The sequence below is a fragment of the Physella acuta genome, unplaced genomic scaffold (genome assembly GCF_028476545.2).
Source record: "Physella acuta isolate Inbredline_101_S28 unplaced genomic scaffold, ASM2847654v3 ptg000677l, whole genome shotgun sequence".
Classification (NCBI taxonomy): Eukaryota; Metazoa; Mollusca; class Gastropoda; family Physidae; genus Physella; species Physella acuta.
Window position 1 is genome coordinate 50,690 of NW_026732196.1, and position 21,809 is coordinate 72,498.

At 35.1% G+C, this 21,809-nt stretch overlaps 2 protein-coding genes across 8 annotated transcripts in view; one reads left to right on the top strand and one right to left on the bottom strand.

The window, feature by feature from the left end:
* Nucleotides 1-7,369: 7,369 nt before the first annotated feature.
* On the bottom strand, nt 7,370-14,899 carry LOC131949207 (uncharacterized). The gene is made up of 11 exons (XM_059310996.1): nt 14,842-14,899; nt 11,720-11,818; nt 11,514-11,557; nt 10,756-10,864; nt 10,123-10,250; nt 9,635-9,767; nt 8,927-9,006; nt 8,619-8,724; nt 8,055-8,130; nt 7,794-7,860; nt 7,370-7,644 (listed from the first exon to the last, which is right to left on the bottom strand). Exons 1-11 carry the CDS (start codon nt 14,876-14,878, stop codon nt 7,576-7,578), a joined length of 948 nt encoding a protein of 315 aa, XP_059166979.1. The 5' UTR covers nt 14,879-14,899; the 3' UTR covers nt 7,370-7,575.
* Nucleotides 14,900-15,071: 172 nt separating this feature from the next.
* Nucleotides 15,072-21,809, top strand: part of LOC131949212 (myelin transcription factor 1-like protein) — a 31,896-nt gene continuing 25,158 nt past the window's right edge. For 5 of the 7 annotated variants that reach the window (XM_059311003.1, XM_059311007.1, XM_059311006.1 and 2 more), the window contains exons 1-3: nt 17,902-18,360; nt 21,198-21,289; nt 21,484-21,517. In XM_059311003.1, the coding sequence (XP_059166986.1) occupies nt 21,496-21,517 (22 nt within the window). In that variant the 5' untranslated portion in view covers nt 17,902-18,360; nt 21,198-21,289; nt 21,484-21,495. Of the gene's footprint in view, nt 15,145-17,901; nt 18,361-21,197; nt 21,290-21,483; nt 21,518-21,809 lie in introns of those variants that run through there. The other 2 variants (XM_059311005.1, XM_059311004.1) reach the window with 2 other exon arrangements.

Consider the following 21,809-nt stretch of genomic DNA (forward strand, 5'->3'; position numbering starts at 1 on the left):
TCTCGCGCCTATTCGGCAGATGGAACGTTTATTGGTTAACCCGCCACTTCCGACCCCGGCACCTTGTATACCGCTAATTAATATGCAACGCGGGAGAATCTCCTACGAGGTAGTTGAAGCGCGAGCTGTTCCTACCCCCCGGGCCGAGGTTTCGAACCCCAGATCTCGAGAAGAGGAGAGTGTTGAGGGTGAGTCAAATGTCTAGCGTTACTCACATCTCTTTGTGAGGCGGCTCACAGAATGAAATGGTACGATCTTCCGCCTGGGGCCAGCAGACGACAGTATTTGAAGAGTTAAGAGTTCAAGTTCTTTTGAACATGCGCGCGGGTTTGAAAATGAGACACCAACGAGAGGTCTTTGAAATGGCTGTTCCCGTAATATCGACACGTTCCCTGTCCGGTTCCTCCACCATTCTGATTGCCCAAGATTCTAGCGAAAAGAGAACATTCTAACAAAACTTAGATGTGGGTGAGGGTTGGAGAAGAAAACTTTTATTTTAATTTAAAATAAAAATACTTTTACAATTGTAACGTTTATACGAAAAAGAGCTTTCGTTAAAAGAAAATGTGTCAACATAGTATATATATATATATATATATATATATATATATATATATATATATATATATATATATATATATATATATATATATATATATATATATATATATATATATATATATATATATATATGTATTTATTTATATTTATCATGTGACCGCTTGTAATCAATTGCTAGTCTATAGAACTACAACCAAGATCCTTACATTTAAAAAATGTAAGCCTAACTCCATTTCTTTCTCTTTAACTATAGTGTATGAAATTTTAAAAGATGTCTTTAAAGTAAGAAATAATCAGCGAATACAAAATTAATAAGGTTGTAATGAACTTCATAAACGATTAGTCGTTCATTTGTTATTTCAGCAAAACAAACACAAATAATATCCTCGATTTATCACTTCAACATACAATTTAAGAGTATTTTAGAAATCTTTTTCTTCAAATATTTATATCGCTATAACAATTTAAATTAAGGAGAAGAAAAAATTCCTTCTTCAAAACGAAACAAAAATTTCACGAACAGATGGTGGTTTTCATTATAAAAACCAACCAGATTATACACCGTCCCCCTAAAGTTGGTTTAATAAGACCAACACATTCTTACCACACTTTGCCTAAGGTCTTTCACCCACAGTCTCGGCCTACCCCATTATGCCAAGTCAATTATCTCGATCGAATTTAATCAAAATCACATTTTTACCGCTGCCATTCAAACAGATTTGGGGTTTTCCGTTAGTTTTTTTTTTTTTTAAACCTGTGCGCAGAATAGAAAAGTAGCTAAATAGTTTTACATGTTTGTGTTGTGGGCAATAACTTGGGGGAAGTTGACAGAAAGATTACTTAACTGCGTGGTCACGTGCCGAGGCACGAGGCCGCAGCGACTAAGACGGTCGCACCTGATTGGATAGCGCGAAAGTCATGATTGGTTGGTATTTTTATTTGTCTGAACTGGGAACTGTTGTGGGGTGTTTGTTAAGGGCAGATGCTGTGGCCCCATGCCCATGTTTGTGAATCTTATCACAAACTCACACCCTACCACCAAACAAGTTAATAATTACGGTATATAAAGCTGTATTTTTACATCATATTTTGCTAACCTAACCTAATCTTTGCCACATCACTTTAGCTCAGATAAGTGCCATAAAACTGGTTATTTAAGCACATTTTAATTTCAGCAAGACGAACAAATCTAACCCGTAATAAAGCCATTTTGATGCCGAGCCTTTACTTTCTAGTTAGCAATGTCCCCTCTAAGCTGTGCGCAGCCGCATTAATTTTGTAAAATACATATATCTTTGTATAAATTGTTTAAAACACCACGCACATAAAATAAACGCTGCACGCTAACTTTTTACCCTTAGAGGGAACATACCTTGTATGGCTGGGAAAATCGAGCTACGACCTACAGACTTGAGAAAGGAATTGAACTGGAGATGTTTATTTGTTTAATTTTTCTTTAGCCGCTAGACCACTTACCTATTATAGGCAAATAAACACTAAGAACGGTAACTATTATCACTTTCTTTGCTAAATTGTTCAAATTTTAACTTTTTGTACCGCAGATAATAGTAAATCATACAGAAAATATCTCAGCAGAACATCCCAGAGTACGGTGTGGTTTAACCAGCGATTGTTAGCCCTAAGGTCGCGGGTTTGGTTCCCACGTGGGTGACCGCACGCTGTCCCTTGACCAAATCCGGTGACTAGCGGTAATGGTGGAACGAGTGCTCAATTCTGAATCCTGGGCGTGATCGTATAAAAGAGCGAGCGAGTGGGATATATCAACTTATTTGACTACACATTACACGTCAACATCAAAGACTGCTTATGGACAGCATACAATTTTACGTTGTTTTCTTTAGCTTTCTTTGTTTTACATAACCATTATAGTACTATTGGTAGCCCATATTCATAAATTTAAATAATTGTTAAGAATTATTTTTCAATGGTGCAATCAAAACATAACTTTATGCTGAAATACTAAGAAATTAATTACAATATCTATATTTCAGTTAAGAATTTAAAATTTCTTCTGTGCATTATTATTATTATCATATTAACTTGGCAACTTTTCTTTTTTTTTATCTGGCACAATTTTTAACCGCAAGATGAAAAAAAAATGATCTGGCTAACGAGGAGGGCAGGTCTGTCAACAGAGTGGCCTCGCCTGGCGCTGAAATCGTATCCTTGGCCGCGTTAAGCTCCTGGCGCTGAAATCGTATCCTTGGCCGCGTTAAGCTCTCTTGTCACAAATCAAGCGTGGAAGGTTTCATTTTTTTAAAAGTCCAACTTGCCTTCTAACCCCTCTACCCTACATGTCCTCGTGCCCCTCCCCTCACCAGCTGCGCCTTGTTCAAACTTTTGGGGAAATTTTCAAGGCCTGGCCTAGAATCTGGAGACATGCGACACGGTACTGCACACAGTGGGGGCACTGGAGCACATAACTACGTCACGCGAAAGGACACCTCAAGGCGCATTCAACCGTTAATGGTCGCCTTTTTCTAAACACCCTCCTTGTTTCGTCCCCTCACCCCTTGTTTCTGCCCCCCCCCCCCCCCACCTCTCACACACACAGAGTAAGAAGATCACTTCTCGCTAAGGTGCCTTATCACTGATTTTCTTTGTTGGCAGGTCATCAACAAACGATGGGCACACACTATCCGGGCATCAAAAACTTATAGGGCATATGCCCTCATTTGTAAACACAAAACAAACTGTAAGATAAAGAAGAATTCAAGTTTGTTTCCCTGTTAAAAAGGATGATAAAGAAATACGTATTACAGTAAATGTGGTAAAACTGATCTATTTACTATTCCTGATACATTCTTTGGAAAATGTAATTTCATTATGTTTAATGCGCCCACACTGTTCTCTTGTAAAATGTATGAATCAAGGATCCGCTGTTAACAAATAGTTTTAGTTTCAATGATCGTTACTGGTGTGTGAAATAGTTAATAGTATACCATAAATACTACACCAAACGTAACTTGAACTACGTATAGTAGATACCTATATTCTTTACAATAGTTTTCTGTAGATTATACTTTCCGAAACTTAGAAGAAAATTGTGGCTACATTTGTTTTAAAAAAGTGTTAATTTTTAAACAGAAGAATTCATTTTGTTTAGTTAGGTTGTGAAAGATAGGCTTCCAAAGAGTCAATATCAGTGGCGTAGGCAGGGGGGGTCATAACCCCCCCCCCCCCCATATATATAAAGTATGAGGGGGGTGCTAATCGAAAGTTTGAGGGGGTGCAAATCGAAAGTTTGGGGGGTGGGGTGCAAATCGAAAGTTTGAGGGGGGTGCAAATCAAAAGTCTGAGGGGGGGGGGGGTGCAAATCGAAAGCTTTTCCTCGGGTAAAAATTGGACCCCCCCCCCCCCCCCCCCCTTTGAGACGGTCCTGGCTACGCCACTGGTCAATATATTCGGCTGTTTCAATACTAGAATGCGTAACTTCCCGGGGGTGGTGTGGGGGGGGATTACAATCTACGGAAATAAAATATATAGGCCTCCGTATATCAAATAAGTAATTTCTTATACGTAAGCAAGTACTTAAAATTGAGCTTTCAATGTATCTTCTCTCATTGTCACACGTTCTCGTTTATTAGTTGTTTTTCATTATGGTTTGTTTCGCTCACAAATTTTTGACTACTAAACGCAATAAACATTTGGGTAAAATATAGGCCTATATGAATGTATTTCGAGTGAGGGAGATGTTTTGGATCGGGGTGTGGTTTTATCAATGAGGCTCAGTGGCACAACTCTGGGAACCGCTGCAATATCGTTTAATCAAAAATTCAAATAATATCGTCAGTGGCAAAAACCTATAAGGTTGTGAAAAATTATGTTGTTTAATTCTAAATTTAGAAAAAAAAATGTTGCTGGGACAGTTTCAATCCTCCAATACCGAACAAAAAAAATCACGTGATAATTTGTAACTAATTATCTAAAAAAAAAGCCTAAATTCCTAAATAATGGTCTTTTTTTATTATTATTCAGCTTCTATCATATTTATACAGCACTTTTTTACATTTAAGTATCTATAAATTACTTCCAGAAGGAAATTACAGCATATCAAGTTCCCCGTGTTCATCAAGAAACGGTCCTACACAGGGGTCCCGTTTAGCACTCTTTTTCAAGCCAAACACACTTCGTGATTAGCCTGCCGCGTCCTTTATCACGAGGGTGAGCAGGCGGAAAAACAACATTTTAGCGGTGGAATGGCCGTAGAAATTAAGGACAATAAATGCATTGTTTTGTTGGTCAAAGAAGGTGATCGCGTTAAACAGGCCCACTGGACTGCACGAAATTCTATTGTCCCTTCCATGGAAATTGATCCTGCGGTCCATAAAGCGCGCGCGGATGTCTATTAATCTTGCGACGAGGCAAATTATCACCTTGACCAGTTCTTTAGTATCACTCTGCGTACTCTATAGGGTGACCATGTTCGGATGGGGCATTGATGCGGCCCCTTTTGTGGGGAGAATACGAGGCTCAAATTTAACGTTAAAAATGTTTACCTGTACATGCTTGAGTTCAAGAGGACAGATAATTCTGCCCGAGGTGGTTCGTAACTTGTCTTCTGAGGAATGGTTAACTCGATAGGTGCCAACTGATGCTCGAGTCAGCTGATTTTTTTCCTCAAACAAAATATGGACCTACCTAATACAGGTGTTTAAGTTTAGTGTTAAAAGTTATATTTTAACACATAATACATTGGAACCACGGTGGACAAAGTCCGCGAGCACCAAGGGCCCTTGAGTTTTTTAAGTAAATAGGCTAAATCGAGAACCTGGAGGCTCACTAATTTTTAAAAATAAGTTTTAAGAAGGAAAAAGTAAACGTAAAAAATAACATTGTTAAACGGAGATTCTTCCGGGCATCTTAAGGGGGGAGGGGGGCGGAGCCTACCGCCCCCCACCCCCCCCCCCCCCCCCCCCCGAACTAGATGGAATATATATAGTAAAAATATACTTTTACTAGTGTCCGCCCCCACTTCCCACCCCCCCCCCCACCCGGAAAATGCTCCCCCCTCCCGAAAATATCATGTGCCCCCCCCCCCCCCCCCCGCCATGAGAAAAAAGTCTGGAAGAAACATTGTTCTTAAACAACTTCAGGAGCTTTAATAAAATAATACAGGCCAACATTCATATGACCATTTAACAAAGATAAAGTAGGCCTATATGGCAGCCTAAATTAAACATTAAACGAAGATAATGTAGGCCTTTATAAACCAAACATTTGAAGAAGATGATGTAGGCCTATATAAATCAAACATTTGAAGTAGATAATATAGGGCTACATAAATCGAACATTTAACAAAAGATAATGTAGACCTATATAAATAAAAAAAATTGAAGAAGATAATGTAGGTCTATATAAATCGAGCATTTAACAAAGATAGTATAAATCAAACATTTGAGGAAGATAATGAATAATTACAGGTTGTTTCTACGCTAGCCATTGCTTCCTACATATTTTTCTAAATTAATTCTGATCTGTTTTAAACACGGTAAAAAAAAGTATGTGTGTGTGGGGGGGGGGGGGGGGGGGGGGAGTTGTATACATTGACTTAAGACCGGATTTAGACAATGCCGTGGGCTACAATATAATCGCGCCCACTATCCGCCATTGTGGGAAATCCGGCTCGACTAGGTTTAGACTTGTCCAAGGCAAAAACCTCACCTCACCCAAGTAATTGTTCAGACTACAATAATTTGCATTTAGTTACAATTTAACAGAATTATCTTAGGATATTCATTTGGTGAAATTGGGGTGCTGGGTGCGTAGTTAGTGAGTTTCTACACTTTATCCCAGTGTACATACAATTAGAGTATCGAGTCCGGATCCTAGAGCCCACCCAGCTCAAATGAGTACCTGACTCACATTAGGGAAAGTAAAGGCGACTAGATATTATGTTGACCATACTGACCTTTTTTTTTTGCCGAGATAACTAAATCAGCTTATCTCTACTTCACCTGCCTCTAATGAGTGTAAGGCTCGAAACGGAATTTTACTTTCAAACATTTACAAAGTGAACTATTTCCTATAGCTAAAAAATTAACAGCATCCTCGTCCTGATTGTAGGATAACTTTTAAGTTCTTGAAAGTAAAAAACTCTTCATGAACGACACCACAGGCAGCTTGAAACTAATATATAGCACCTTAGTTTAAACTCGCTGGTCAAAATAATTAGTTCGTCTTGTTAAAATATTCATGTAACTAATTAAAGTTGCAACTAGGTAATCGTTTATCATGTGGTATTCAATTAGGAGGCTATACTTATTTCTTTACTTAGAGTACAAGGGCAGTTGGTGAAACACCTTATAATTATAATAGAACTTTATTATGAAAGTTACAATATTATGCACGGAGGCCTTATAATGGTAAGAATGAAGCATTTCATACTTAGAAGAATAAACAACATGATCCAGTATTGAAGTTTAGAATTGTTTTCTCCAGTCTAGATTTGATTACTTACACAAAAGACTGACTTGGTTTCTTTGGTTAGTGTAAGATATCACAGAGTCTACCCAGCTAGTTAATGTAATGTATGGTAGTGTGTAGTAGGAGTAGCACTAACCACACAATCACTTCACACACTAAGGTGAAGGTGAACTCATCCAAACAGACCAGAATTTTTAACTCCAAACTCGTAAAAACACACATGTAGAATTTTGTGGAATGTATTGTAAATGTGACAATCATTGAACTTTGATGTCTTGATATTAAAATACTTCTGTTTGTTGCCCAGAAAAAAATAATTGATAAAGAAAATTAACAAAATTCATTTTGAAGTTGTTTTTTTTTTCAATTTTCATTTTTATTTTTCGGCATCAGTAGTATTTACATATTTGTATATACAAGTATTTTTTTTTACATTTTTTTTTGCTTATTCTCATCAGTTGACATTCATCAATTACAGAAAACATTAACAAAGAAATTAACTGCCTAACAAGTTCCATCATTTAAAACACATACAAGGGACACAACTAACAAATATTTTTTTTAAAATCAAACAAGTTCTCCACAATTAGAAATAACAACTTTCTGAGAAGGCTTGCCAGATTTACTGCCCACTGCCTGAAATAAACAAAGAAACTATAATTAAGTATTAAAGAATACAACAGATCAGAAAATTACAAAAGTTATTTTTAATAAAGATGTTGAGAGTTAAAAAAAAACATTTTATGAATCATTGAAATGCAAAATCCCTATTCAAGGGAACAAACCTCCATTTTTCTTACAACATCCAATCCTTCAACAACTTTTCCAAAAACTACATGTTTGTTATCCAACCTTGATGTATAAAACAAAAAGTTAACATAAATAGTATTTAAAAAATGAACTATTTAAAATATCAAATTCCTAAATTTTTCTAGCTAGCAAGACATGGTTAATAATTTCTCAACAATAAACAGAACAAAACAAATGACATTAAAAGCTCTAAACATAAGAATTGTAAACAAAAGAATAAGTCATGTTTAATTTACCATTCAGTTCTCTCTGTTGTCAAAAAAAACTGTGACCCATTTGTGTTTGGTCCTGAGTTTGCCATTGAGAGGGTACCTATAAATTAAACGTTTTCCACATAATTACACAACAGTAGTTCATTACAAAAGCAAGCAGTTCACAACTCCTCTCTTTACATCTTTATTTAAAATATTCACTTGTGTGAGCTCCCCAAATTCCCCCCCCCCCATCCCCCTTTTAAATTCTTACACTGATGGATATTTTAATTTAGAATATGGACTACTGACTTAATAAAAACAATTGTTGAGAAAAACTTCAAGTTATACACTAAATGTCTGTTAGATTGTTATCAAGGTAGGTGGAAAGTTTATTTTCCTCGCTTCTCTGATTTGAACTATATCAACATAATTAGATAAGTGTTATGATTTGTAATTACTTTAAATTTTACATTTACTTTATTGTTGTAGTGCTTCATTTATTCAAACTTACTAGGCCCATAAATATAACGATTATAATGACTAAACTGAATAAGATGTAGAGCAGTATTTTTTTTTAAAAAAAACAACCCAGTAACAAAATAGTACCTGGGCCTGTGTGCTTGAGTGTGAAGTTTTCATCGTCAAACTTGCGCCCATAGATGCTTTTTCCTCCTGTACCATTATGATTGGTGAAATCACCACCTTGACACATCTTTGTGGATAGTTAAGGAAGATTAAGATTGCTAAATTTTAAAAAAGTATCTTTCATTACTTTCAATAAAGGTGTGTTATATTTTCATCAGTTATGCCCCTTTGCACATGTTTTAATTTGACATTTAAACAAGAATGCCATCAAACATTTTAAAGTGTTAAAAAATTACACTGTAAAATGAACAAAATTATATTAAGGATACAAATTGGGGAATAATTCTGTGAAAGGTGCAGCCTTTGTATCCAAATCCTTTTTCATTAGTGCACAGACTCCGGAAGTTTTCTGAAATAATATACAACAACATTTAAGTTGACATGGTCACAAATTTTAATGTTTTTACTGGGTTTTTTTTTTCATTTTTATTGTTATTACCAGGTAAGTATTTTTACAGATCCAAAAGTAGACTGAGACTTCAACGTTTAATATACAGAATTGTATCTTAGGCAGAGTACAATAGCTCAAATGTAGTTGATCAACTGGTGTTCTGTATTTTTGCAAACTTCCTATTACAAAATCACTTTAACTTTTCAGCTGGGTGTTGCATTAACTCAACAATTAATTTGGCTCATCCATAATGTATTGTTTTTTAACCCTTCTACCAGTAGAACACTATACCTATATGGTATGTTATATTACAATTATTCTTAAAATAAAAAATCTTTGTGTTTTTTAAGCATTTCATTTGGCATTACACATACTATGTTTTGTTACTCAGTTCTATTACTTCACACAAGAAAGTGGATAGTTTTCTGTGTTGTTAAGACTAAAGCTGAATCAACATAATGGAATTCCAAACAAGAATATCTTTACCATCCTTCTGGTTATCAATACAATTTAGATCCTTGTAAACTTCATGATAAACTACTGTTGTCTCAAAATGAATTCTTAAAACTTCAAACACAAATCTTACCTGCAGTTTTCGGCACTACGTCTGCCCGCAATTCTATGATAATTCTTCCAACATCTTTACTGCCAATTTTAATATCCATAAACACCTGCGGGTTTCCTGAAGATTTTGATTTCTTGGCTGGTGATGAGGTTTCCTGAATAATCAAGTGAAAGAAACGAATAAGATAACCAATTTTAAACAGTGGAAATTGGTACTTGCGCTGTAATGTGTAGATGTGTTTTAGTACTTGCACAATAGAGAGCTAGATATTAAAACTCTTAACTAAGATGATTACTAGGATAAACAATGATACATCTTAATGCATTGAGACATAAAAAGTCACAACACAAGTAATCCAATAATCCCTAAAAAAAAGTAACATTTAAATATTTTTTTAAAACATTCATTTTGATCAACTTAGCGACATATCACTACCAGAATGTGTATGTCTACAGTTATAATCAACAGATTTACATGTGCAGGTCAAGTCTGCTACACTTCTCTATTACCTGTATTTCTTCACCTGTCCTTTTCTCCCCCCTCTCCTCTGTAGCTTCACTGTTTGGTGCTGCCTCTCCTTCTTTGTCTTTAAGTGTGGCGCCTGCATGTTCCTGCAGCCACGTGTCATCTGCCCAGACTGTCAATCACAAAATTTTAACTTATATTACTCGCAATTACTTAACGATAAAAAAAAGTTGAATTTTTTTTAGCTGGAATACAGTGCTTCATGACAGCTACTGGGGCTGTCTACATCACAACAGAAATAATAAAATAATAAAACAAATTTGATTTCATAATAATGACAGCCTTTTAAAAGATACGATGATACAAATACTTACTTATCAGCAATGAGCTGAATTAGTTTTAAAATATGAATCCTGAACAAAGTTTTTTTTCCAAATAACATCTTTATGATCATTTTTTTATGCAAAGTAGAAATATTTTTTTAAAAATATATGTTACTGTGCTAATGGTAGCTAAGTTAAAAATAACAGTCTAAATGTTGATTTTCATATTTTAAAATAGGTAAAATATGTATTAAAAAATTAAACAAAATAAAAAATAAATTGTTTTTAGTCCAGATGAGGTGCTCATAAGATAATTTTTCAAAAGGAGCAATAGTCAGTTTTATACACACTTACCTGCCTTAGAAGCTCCCTCTTTTATTTTCATTGGCTTGGCTAAATTGACTCTGATAGTGCGCCCAAAAAGTTCAGACTCATTCATATTGTCGATGGCATGAGCAGCATCCTAAAAAAAAACAATAAACAGAGAAAACAATGCAAAAATACACTTTTCTTTTAACTGTTGAGAATAAACATGCTGCTCTGTCATTGTTATGGGAGTGGTCTAATAGTTGAGCATATGACTGCTAACCCAGAAGTCCCGAGCTCAAATTAGGGTTTAAGTCTGTAGAACATACCTGAGTCCACCCAGCTCTGATTGGCACCTCACACACATTAGGGAAAGTAAAGGTGGCTGGGCATAGTGTTGAACACAATATCCTATCATTAGCCATGGTCACAAAAACAGGTAAACTCTACTTCAACTGCCCCATGGACTGTTAGGTTCAAAGGGCAACTTCACTGCAACTAGCTGAACACCCCCCAAATAAGTTGATTGGGAAAAATATGTTTGGCAAAGTGAACATAGTGTTACTTGATTTTGGAGTAAAATTGAAAGGTGAGATAAATTAAAATTTTAGAAATATTACTTCCCATTAAAATGTACCAGACAGCTACTAATTGTCATACATGGCTCATCGAGGTAAAGTTAGAAAAATGTATTTGGTATGAGATGCTACAGAGTGTGAGACTGCCTCTTACAATATGACATCGAAAAAAATGTATACTGAGTAAATACCAGTATCAGTAGCTTGAGTCATTATACCAGGACTTACCTCAGCTGTTTCAAATTCTACAAAGCCAAATCCTCTGTGTTTTTCTGAAAAAACATTTTTAAACAAATAATTCAATTAAATAGGCCCTATATATAAATTTTGTTTTTCAAGAAAGCTATTTTCGTAATGAATATATAATAAATCATGATGTGTATGCAGTGGTTTTAACTTGCTAAGAGTTATAATATTTTTAATAAAACTCCTACCTGTTTCATAATCCAAAGGCATTTGAATATCTATAATTTCGCCAAAAGGTATAAACGCTGAATGCAAAACTTTATCATCCACTTCCTCTGCACACCCTCCTAGGAAAATAGAACATTTGCAATCAACTTTACAGTATCAATAATACTTTCATTTATTTAAAGGCAATGTTATTCAAACAATTTATTTTCAAGCTGCCTTTTAGATTAAACTAACAACATTAGAAAGAACCATTTTAAAGGAATGTATTTATAATTACTGTAAATTTATTTGTTAATCTAAGCCTACAGAATTGGAAATATGATAAATCACTTTTATTATAAAAAGTAGGCCTATAAATATAAAACAAATTGTTATTATAGCAAAGATTATGTAGATTCAATATTTCAGTTAGGGAAAAAATTAAACTGATTATAATTTTTTTTTTATTTCAGTCAATACATCTTTTGATGTTTGATCAAATGTGAGAAGTGGAAATATAGTATAATGCATACAATTCATTTTTTACTTTATTTTGCAGTTTACCAGATAAGTTATCCACTTGGTAAAATGTGCAGTTGGATGCCAAATTTGTAACAAACGTTCAATTAACTAACATCGCTAGAAAATTTGATTAGTGTTCATTGATTGCTTTGCACACAAAAATATTTGCAACTATAAGTTGCCACTCTATTTTACAAATGGCTGCTGTTTATATAGCAAATCTTGCTTGCAAATACTGCTGCTTTAAGTTAATCTCTGGCCTATAAGCTATATTGATATATTTAACCATTGATTTTGATTATTAAGTTATCTATAATATTTGACACAAATATATCACAATATACTTCTATTAATTAAAGTTGACAATGAGGTAACTTTTTCATACATTACTAGCCGCTGCCAATTTTACGTACCGCAAGCGTAGTATTACTCGCTAACCCGGAGGCGTGTCCGGTTGCTAACAAGAATATTGCGTACACACCGGACGTATGACTCCCAATGATTTTTCGTCTTAGTTCCGGAGACCTTCTTAGAATTACTGTTTAAAATGTTTACCACGAGCAAAATGGCGGGGTTTTTGCGTTATAAAAATAAACCATAGGTGGCAGGGCTATATATGCCAGAAAAGCATTTCAAATTTGGTTTGGAGAATATAGGCTAAATTCAAAAGTTGATTTCATTAAAATTAATAGAAATTGAAAAATATCAACTATGTAGGTACAAAAATGATCATGTAAGTAAAGCATTATTTAGTCTTTCAGTCTATGTAAAAAGAAATCAAATATTTGTGGCACTTTTTCTATAAGACCGGCTCTCATATCACAACCAATTTATTTTTATTATTTAAAAATCATGTGACCGCTATTTGGCTCATCAGTAGTGAGGAACTCTGGTGCATAGCCAATTAAAAAGTCTAACCGATTCGTGTTTTGCCGTGGCTGCAGACGTAAGTTGTGTTGTCATGGAGAGGTGTGTCGTGCATGGTAGTGAGTGAAAATAAAAATTAAATTAAGTAGGCTTAATTTAGTTTAAGAACAAACTAAACACTTCAAAATTAGTGCCTAATGGATTAAATATGGATGTTTATCATTCAGTGGTCATGTTTAAATTGAAAATTGAGTAAATTTTAGATTTAGTACAAAAAACTTCTTAAGCGATAGATTACCTTTTTAGTTTTTATTTAGTTAGGCCCTAGGTACCGAAAATATTAAAAACATCGATAATCTATTGTTTTAGGTACGTAAAATCGCCTGCGGCTAGTAATGTACGAAAAAGTTAACTCATTGTCAAGGCTTTAATAGAAGTATATTGTGATATATTTGTGTTAAATATCTATATATATAATTCTCTTCTGGGATCAGTTAGAAAACAAGCTGCAAGCGCGCCTTTGCAGTCCCCTCTCTTCCTCTCTATCACTATCACTACCACCCCCACCCCACATGATCTGGTGAGCGGTGTTCACTCTGTTTACATTTTACAATCATAGAGACGGGTTTGGTGACGGCTATTAGGGGCAGATAATTGAGTTTGAAACGATTTTAAACTTAGATGAGGTAACTAAGAGGAGGCTGCTTTCACGTGGGGGGGGGGGGGGGGGGGGGGGGGGGGGGGGGGGGGGGGGGGGGTTAGTGTTTTTAAGCAAATATTTTCAATGGCAGCATTGGTATTGTCGAATTCACAAATTATAAATTACTGAAAAGTAGAAAAAAAACCAACTAAATAGCGGCGTATGATACGCAGCGGGTCGGCTCGTTATAGATAAATGAATAATAAACCTAAATCAATGGCTAAATATATAAATATAGGCAAGAAATTAACTTTAAACAGCAGTGTTTACGAGCAGGATTTGCTATAAAACAAGCTGCCATCTGTAAGTTAGAGTGGCTTCCCCTGAATCTCGCGCTATAAGTTTATAAAAAAAACTTCAACAAGATGGCTGCTATAGTAAATGAGCAATGTTGCATCTGTTCCTGTTGGAAACATCGCTAGTTTTATTTATTAGGCTTCTGAAAAGTTTAATTCAATTGTTTAAAAACAGGTACATAAATGAAACAGGGAAACATTTTTGTATTTTTCAAAACATAAATCCTCCTCAAAACGTGAAATAATTATTAAAATTTAAGGAGTCACCTGTTTTTCACATTACTAGTCGCGGGCGATTTTACATAGCCTACCTAAAACGATAGATTACCAAAACGCCAAAACATCAAATACGACAAATAATAAATAAATAAATAGGCCTACATCCAATCTTCAGTAAAGTCCGAAAAAAAAAACAGACAGACAGGATTTTATAACCATATTAATTTTTAATACGCCGTGCATGATTTTTAACATATTTAATAGACCCTTCGAATACCTTTGGCCAGTTTTGGCCTTTCTTTGGGCCTTTACTGAAACTTTACTCAACTTTACTGAGGCCAGTGAGTTACTTGGACTTGGTCGCCTCCGTTGATTTGTTGAGAAGCAATAGTTAAACTTATTAGGCCTAGTAATTAGTTAAGCAAATTCTTTTAATAATAAAATAAGAAGAAAGTAATTCGACATTTTGCATGCTTCAACTGCATTTTGTAGATTTTAAAGAATTAATAGGACAAGAGGCCTATGATTATGAAGTATGAAGTAAACAATAGCTACTTGCCTACATAAACAAGACGTTTGTTACTGGAGGCTGCCATTTTGTGTAAATGAAAGTTGCTTCCGTTTTATCTGATGTTCCGTGAGTCTGATTTGTCTGCCGATCGAGAAAAAACATTAAAATAAACGTTGTATGACTATGAAATAGGATTTAGATCAAGATCTATGGCAATCTATAGGACATCTAAATTTTCTGCGTTCATATTCAGCTTGATATTACTGTGTATTATAATAAATATTGTGAATGGAAGAGGGGCGACAAAGCTGTTTCCGTCCTGAGAGCCGGGGCATGCAACTTTGCCACTGGGTAACCATAATATTTTAACAGGGAAACAACAGCTATTCTAATTCTAGCAACAGAGTTTCTTCCAGGCATCTCTTCGGAGGGGCAAAGCCCCCCCCCCCGAAAAATTTTTACCGCCCCCCGAACGAAATGAAATTTATATAATTTATATAGAAAATATATACTTTTAACAGTGTCCGCCCCCCCCCCCCCGAAGAAAGTCTACCGCCCCCCCCCCCCCCGAAAGTTTCAAGTGCCCCCCCGGAGAAAAAAGTCTAAACAGTTTTTCGTTGTTTTTAAAAAACTGCCTAAAATGACAACGCCCCCCCCCCCCCCACACACACACACTCCTTTTGCTTTTTAATACAGCGATTTCTTTTTAAAATATTCATTGAAATGGATTAAAAGTTGTTGTTGTTTTATATTAAATCACTCTTAAAAATTTATTACCCAATTTCAATGGCTAAACTGAAATTACCCCACCACCACCATCCACCTACTTTTGGCCACTAGTCCCGAATCGTCAAAGAAGTTCGAGCCCGTCTCCCATAATTAATAGTGTCTTTAGATATGGACGACTTTAAATCTTTCTATGGGACTTTATAAGGTTTTTGTAGGAGGGACTACCCACCATTGCTGAATAAATTTCTAATAATTGCTATGCTAATCTGCAAAAAATATTTCACGTTATCCAACAGAATCAAGACAAAGTACGCAGTTAAAGCACTAAAAAATAGAAGTGCTACACAGGATTAGCCTAACACTATGATCGACAATGAATAACGTTTCTCCTATGTCAAAAAAAAACAACAACTTTCCATTAGCATTTTTTTTTACTTATAACCATTTTCAATATTCAGAATGCCGATGTAAAAAATACAATGAAAAGCAAAAGTAGCCTACAGTTTTAAGGAGGGGGAGCATACATGACGTAACACGGCTCGGAAGAGTGTTTCATAATTGTTTAGTGTTCATTTAAATGTTTTGAATTAAGGGAGTTGGCATTAGGTATACGAAAACGATTTCGGGTAAACAGAAGTGGTACTTCATTCTATTTCCGTGAGAACACGATAATTTGAGTACTGTTTCATTTAGGTAGGTAAAATTTCATATATAAGATCTCATGCTTAGATTATTTTTTATTTTCACTGGCCCCCAATACCCGGAAGCTGCACTCTACTCTATTTCCGGTTTCTAAAATACCGATAACTTGAGTACCTTTTCAGTTAGGAAGACGATACTATATACGAACTGACCCGCGGCGTAGTATACGCCGCCATCTAGTGATTTTATTTTCTGCTTATCAGCAATTCATAATTTGTGAATTCAACACTACCCCCTCCCGCTCCCCCTCCCCCTCCCGCTCTCCCCCCCCCCCCACCCCAGTGAAAGCAGCCGTTTACAGACAAAGAAAAGATCAATGACCCTTCGTTTCAAATCGTTTAATACTAAATTATCTGCCCCAAATAGCCGTCACTAACCCGGCTCTACTATTGTAAACATTCGGGGTGAACCACAGCTCACCTGACAGGTGGGGGATAGTATAGGGTGGTGGCTAAGCTGCGTGGTGTTTTCTTTGGTCTCCATGAAGAGAATTATATATATATAGAAGATTATATAGATCTCTAAGTAATGGTTTCAGTATATAGATTTCTGATAGATTTGCACCCCCCCCCCCTCAAACTCTCGATCTGCACCCCCCCCCCCCTCAAACTTTCGATTTTCACCCCCCCCCCCCTCAAACTTTCGATTTACACCCCTAATCGTAGTTCATGGGTTTTATCGATATTTTTTTTTGTGTGTAAATTCTACTGAAATCTTCTTCTTCTTGGTTCTTAATTCTAGTGTTGGAAGATATTCTTCCGATAGCTCTTGACACTCTGGTCCACACAAGAACAATCTACAAGGCAGCAGTTGTTTGACTTTGGGGTTGTCTCTCCTAGATGAGCTGCTGTCACCAGCAATTAAGCTTCATCTGCCCAGAGGTTTTTCGGTTCAGCAACCATGAGCTTAACCATGAGCTGACTATGTCGACATCTCTACTGAAATGGTATCTAATAAATCGTTTTCTATTTTATCTTTTACAAACTATTAAGTATTTAAAATATTAAACTATGGTCAGTGTTTCTTCCAGACTTTTTTCTCCGGGGGGGGGGCACTTGAAATCTTCGGGGGGGGGGCGGTAAACTTTCTTCGGGGGGGCGGACACTGTTAAAAGTATATATTTTCTATATAAATTATATAAATTTCATTTCGTTCGGGGGGGCGGTAATTGGCGGTAAAAATGTTCGGGGGGGGCTTCGACCCCCCGAAGAGATGCCTGGAAGAAACTCTGACTATGGTGGAGTCCTTTTAAAATTTTAGAAAAACTTGAAAAATCAAGCTACTTTGTGCCTAGATACCAGATGTATAAAACTACACTACAAGGATCTAGATCTACACCAAATTGACATAAAATCTTCAATTTAATATATAAATGTTGTTTAATAGCCTTTAATAAATTAGTAGTATGGGCCTACAGCATTTTAAATTAGTAGTTTGTCTGTTGTTATTATACATTGCATGGTTTGAATTTAAATTTAACAAAAAAATGTGGGTATAGATCTATTAATATTTGCATCGCCTTAGGCTAAAAGTACCATCCCGACCTCTTAATAATATAAGAATACACGACATTTCTAATACGAGAAAGTTTAGGGTAGGCCTAGCTTAGGCCTACTCCCGCTTTATTTTTTATTACGGAATCACCTTAATTTGTTTATCGCGCCTGCGCGTATGAAGATTTCCGGCTCAAAATTATGGGCAACCAAAAAGTTACCCGCACCCTTTGTTTGAAGTTTTGCTAGAAAAATATACTTTTTACTCTTACCTTTGCTGAAGAGTGTTTCATATAACTTCGTAACTTCATTATACATTTGTGTTTGATACGCATCACAATAAATTAGTTATTGCCACTTAGATTTAGAAATAAACGATTGTAAATGTGATCGGTTTGGTCTTCCCTACTCAGTCCGTACTCAGTAACAGTCACACATGTCGGCATCAGCGACAGTCGACGACACTCTTTTCGGCTGTCTTGTCTTTGGCCAGTCAACTTAGATCTAGAGTCTAGATCTAACCTAATGTCAAGTAGATCGAGACAGCCTAAATATCTAGATAGAACAGTAGATCTAATCACTCCAGCGTAGGGCTGTCAGATCTAGGTCTATAAATTCTAGATTTCATAACCGCAAAATTGTGGTGAGTGTAGATTTCTACATTTTTTAAAGATCATCTTAAAAAATAAATTCTTATGTTAAAATTGCCTACTAAAATAAATTAAACGAGCCGACCCGCGTCGTATCAGACGCCGCTATTTAGTTGTTGTTTTTTCTACTTTTCAGTAATTCATAATTTATGAATTTGACAGTACCAATGCTGCCACTGAAAATATTTTAATTTGCTTTAAAACACTAAACCCCCCCTGCCCCCCCCCCCCGTGAAAGCAGCCTCCTCTTATTTACCTCCTCTAAGTTTAAAATCGTTTCAAACTAAATTATCTGCCCCTAATGGCTAATAGCCTTCACCAAACTCGGCTCTACGGTTGTAAAATGTAAACATTTAGTGTGAACCACAGCTCATCGTACCATGTGAGGTGGGGGGGGGGGTGGTAGTGATTGAGAGGAAGAGAGGGGACTGCAAGCCGCGCTTGCAGCTTGTTTTTCAAACGTCTCCCAGAAGAGTAGATAAAACGCACTCCAGCTAAGCCGCTAAACTCTAGATTTCCTAATTTAAGTCAGTGGAATGATTTCCTAATTTAAGTCAGTAGACATTAATGACAATTTAGTTCATGAGAGCCCTTCCATCACATTAATTAATAAAATAATTATGATTATTGACATGGATGAAAATCCTGTTGTTTTTTTTTTTCCAATTTTGCCTCTCTGGCTGTAGGCTATAGATTCTAGATCTAAATCTAAAAGAAATTGTTTTTAAAAACTTTCATATTTAAAGAATTGCCTATAAATATTGCAAGTGTAGAGAACTTACTAGATCTAGATCCTCTATTTTCATCAAGCATCGATTGGTTGTACACTAGTCACAACTGTACAGAAACTCAGTGATCATACTTATGAGAACCCCACTTTCTAGTAATTTGTACTCAAAACTTTACTGATAGAATTTTAAAAAATAGATAGTATTTTTTAAAGCCCATGCTGGATGATTATGGATACCGGTGTCAGATAATGGAATCCCCTTTAAAAAAGGGGTGTTGGGTTTTTAGTAGTATTGTTATTTGTAATCTCGACTAATTTTATGGTTAGAAATTAGGGTTAGGCATATGGTAGGACCCGGGTTGGGTTAGGGACAGGGTTAGCATTGACATTAGCCAGCCATGTGTGAATTTAGTTAACTACCAGTAACCTAACACCTCTTTTTTAAAGAAGGTTCCATTATCGGACACAGGTGTAAACATTCTCTCCAAATTTAAACAATGTAAGGCCTATTCAAGTTTATTTTTATTCAAGTTTAAGATTTTAATTTATTAAATCTAGATCTAGGTGTAAATCTTTTAATTAATCAAGTAATTGATCTTGAATTGAGATTTTTCAGTCCGTCTAACCCTAAATTAAAAGTAAATTATTCCTTATATTAACATATTCTATGGCAAAGTTAGTAGATATAGAATCTAGTTCTAAAACGAAACAAAAATTAATACCCAAATTCACTGACTTTTTAAAAAGTGTCTGTTCTCAATGAATGATTTGTTGAATTTTTTAAAAAGATTAGGTTTGGCATTAGGGCTAGAGCTAGTCATTTAGGCTACAGTTGGATATAAAGACATTAAATCTACATAATTGTATAAATATTTGAATCACAGCTGATTTACACAGAAACAAAAATCACTCTAACTCTTATTGACCCTAAGGCTATTCGAAGTGAATCACTAATAACTGCAACCTCCAAAATCAGTGAAAACTCACCTGTGCAATTTGGCATGCTGGTCAGTAGTAAAATATTGGAGCTATACTGTAAAGTCTTACACAAACTTCTTAAAATAAAGAAAAAATTGTGGTTTTGTTTTTGTCTAAAATTGCACGATTTATTTTTCCTGGCATAAAAAGGCAGAAAATTCACCTGTCTTTTAAAATATTTAGCTAGATGAAGATTCTTAACATTAATTCAGGTCTATTAGCCGGAGTTTGACAGTTAGGTTTGAGGTCACTTCCAGTGTAGTAGTCTGATTTCAAAATTACCTCAGAATTTTTTCATTCCAGTTTTGTCTCAAGAAGGGAGGGGGTTCTAACTGCTATGAATGAAAACAATTAGTTTTAACAAAATCTCCTTTAAAGGGAGACTATAAGGAAATCAGTCTTCTTTGGTTTTTAGTTCTAATATTGCAGTTTGGTGTCCTTAGCTTATGAGCCTTATCAGCCCTGGGATCAAATCTTAAGACTTTAGAGTTATGAGCTGTCCGGTCCAACATAGTTCATTATTTTAAAATGATACTTTGTTGAAATGGATTATCTGACACCCTGTTATAGAAAAATTTATGAATTAAGTTTTCAATTAGGAAATTCATTTGTGTGTGGAATTTTCCTATTTGAAACTGAACAGATGGCTCAATGTTGTCTTTAGTAGTCTTTATTTTTTATAATATGGGTTCTTCCATTTATATTGTAATGCAACTCATTACATTACATATATCATTAATTAATTATGGGCTAACTTATTAAAAGAATATTCAAAATATAAAATGATGGCCTATGTATATTTACTAAAAATCACAAATACAGATTACAGTCGATCTCAAATGAAGTGATGAAATTTAATATTAATAACTTGGAGGCTTGTAGTTCACTTAAGTTTTAATGGGAAAGCTGATTTTAAAATTTGCTGTGCACTACTTAATTAAGCACAAAAATTCAAAACAGTAATAAGATTATTTTAGAGTATTTTTTTAAATGGAATATATTTGTTTTGAATGTTAAATGAAGAACCACGATACACCCACAAGTGTACTCATATCCCATTGTTTAACACTTTATATTTCCAGTAACTATTATTTTTTAATTTGTAGTATTATACGTTTTCAGACCACTCAGTAAAGGATAAAGAGATATGCTCAATATGCAAGCACTGTTCATGAGTTGACTGCCAAAACTGTACTAGCTTAAATTTACTTCAGGTATGGTTCTCATTTTTTGGAATTTATAAATTTGCACTGTGTGTAGTTAATTACTAAAAATATTATTTTTAATTATTTAAATGTTCTAATTCTAAGCATTTTACCTGCAGTAGTGTTCTCATTATGAATGATTTTTACGTTGTTAAACCTATGAATAGTTAAATGAAGCAGTGCGTTGTGTTTTTTTTTTCCAGTTTGTTAACAGCATGGCACCATCTAGGAAAAGAGGTAATTTACACTTAGAGTTGCTTGATTTATTTATTTTGTTAGCTTTTTTTAAATGTGTAGGTCTCTCTAAAAATGTTGCAACAAATATATTTAAGAACCGACCCCACTTTAGTCTAAAATACATGCGTGTTGGCCATTAAATAATTGCTTCTGAACAAAAATCAGATTCATATAATTTAAGCACAATAAATAAGGCCTACATGTAATACACAGAGAACTTTAAAATTCAATAAAAAATTAACTTAGTACTAGTACTAAATGAACTTTACCTCATCTGCCCCATGTGTCTTCA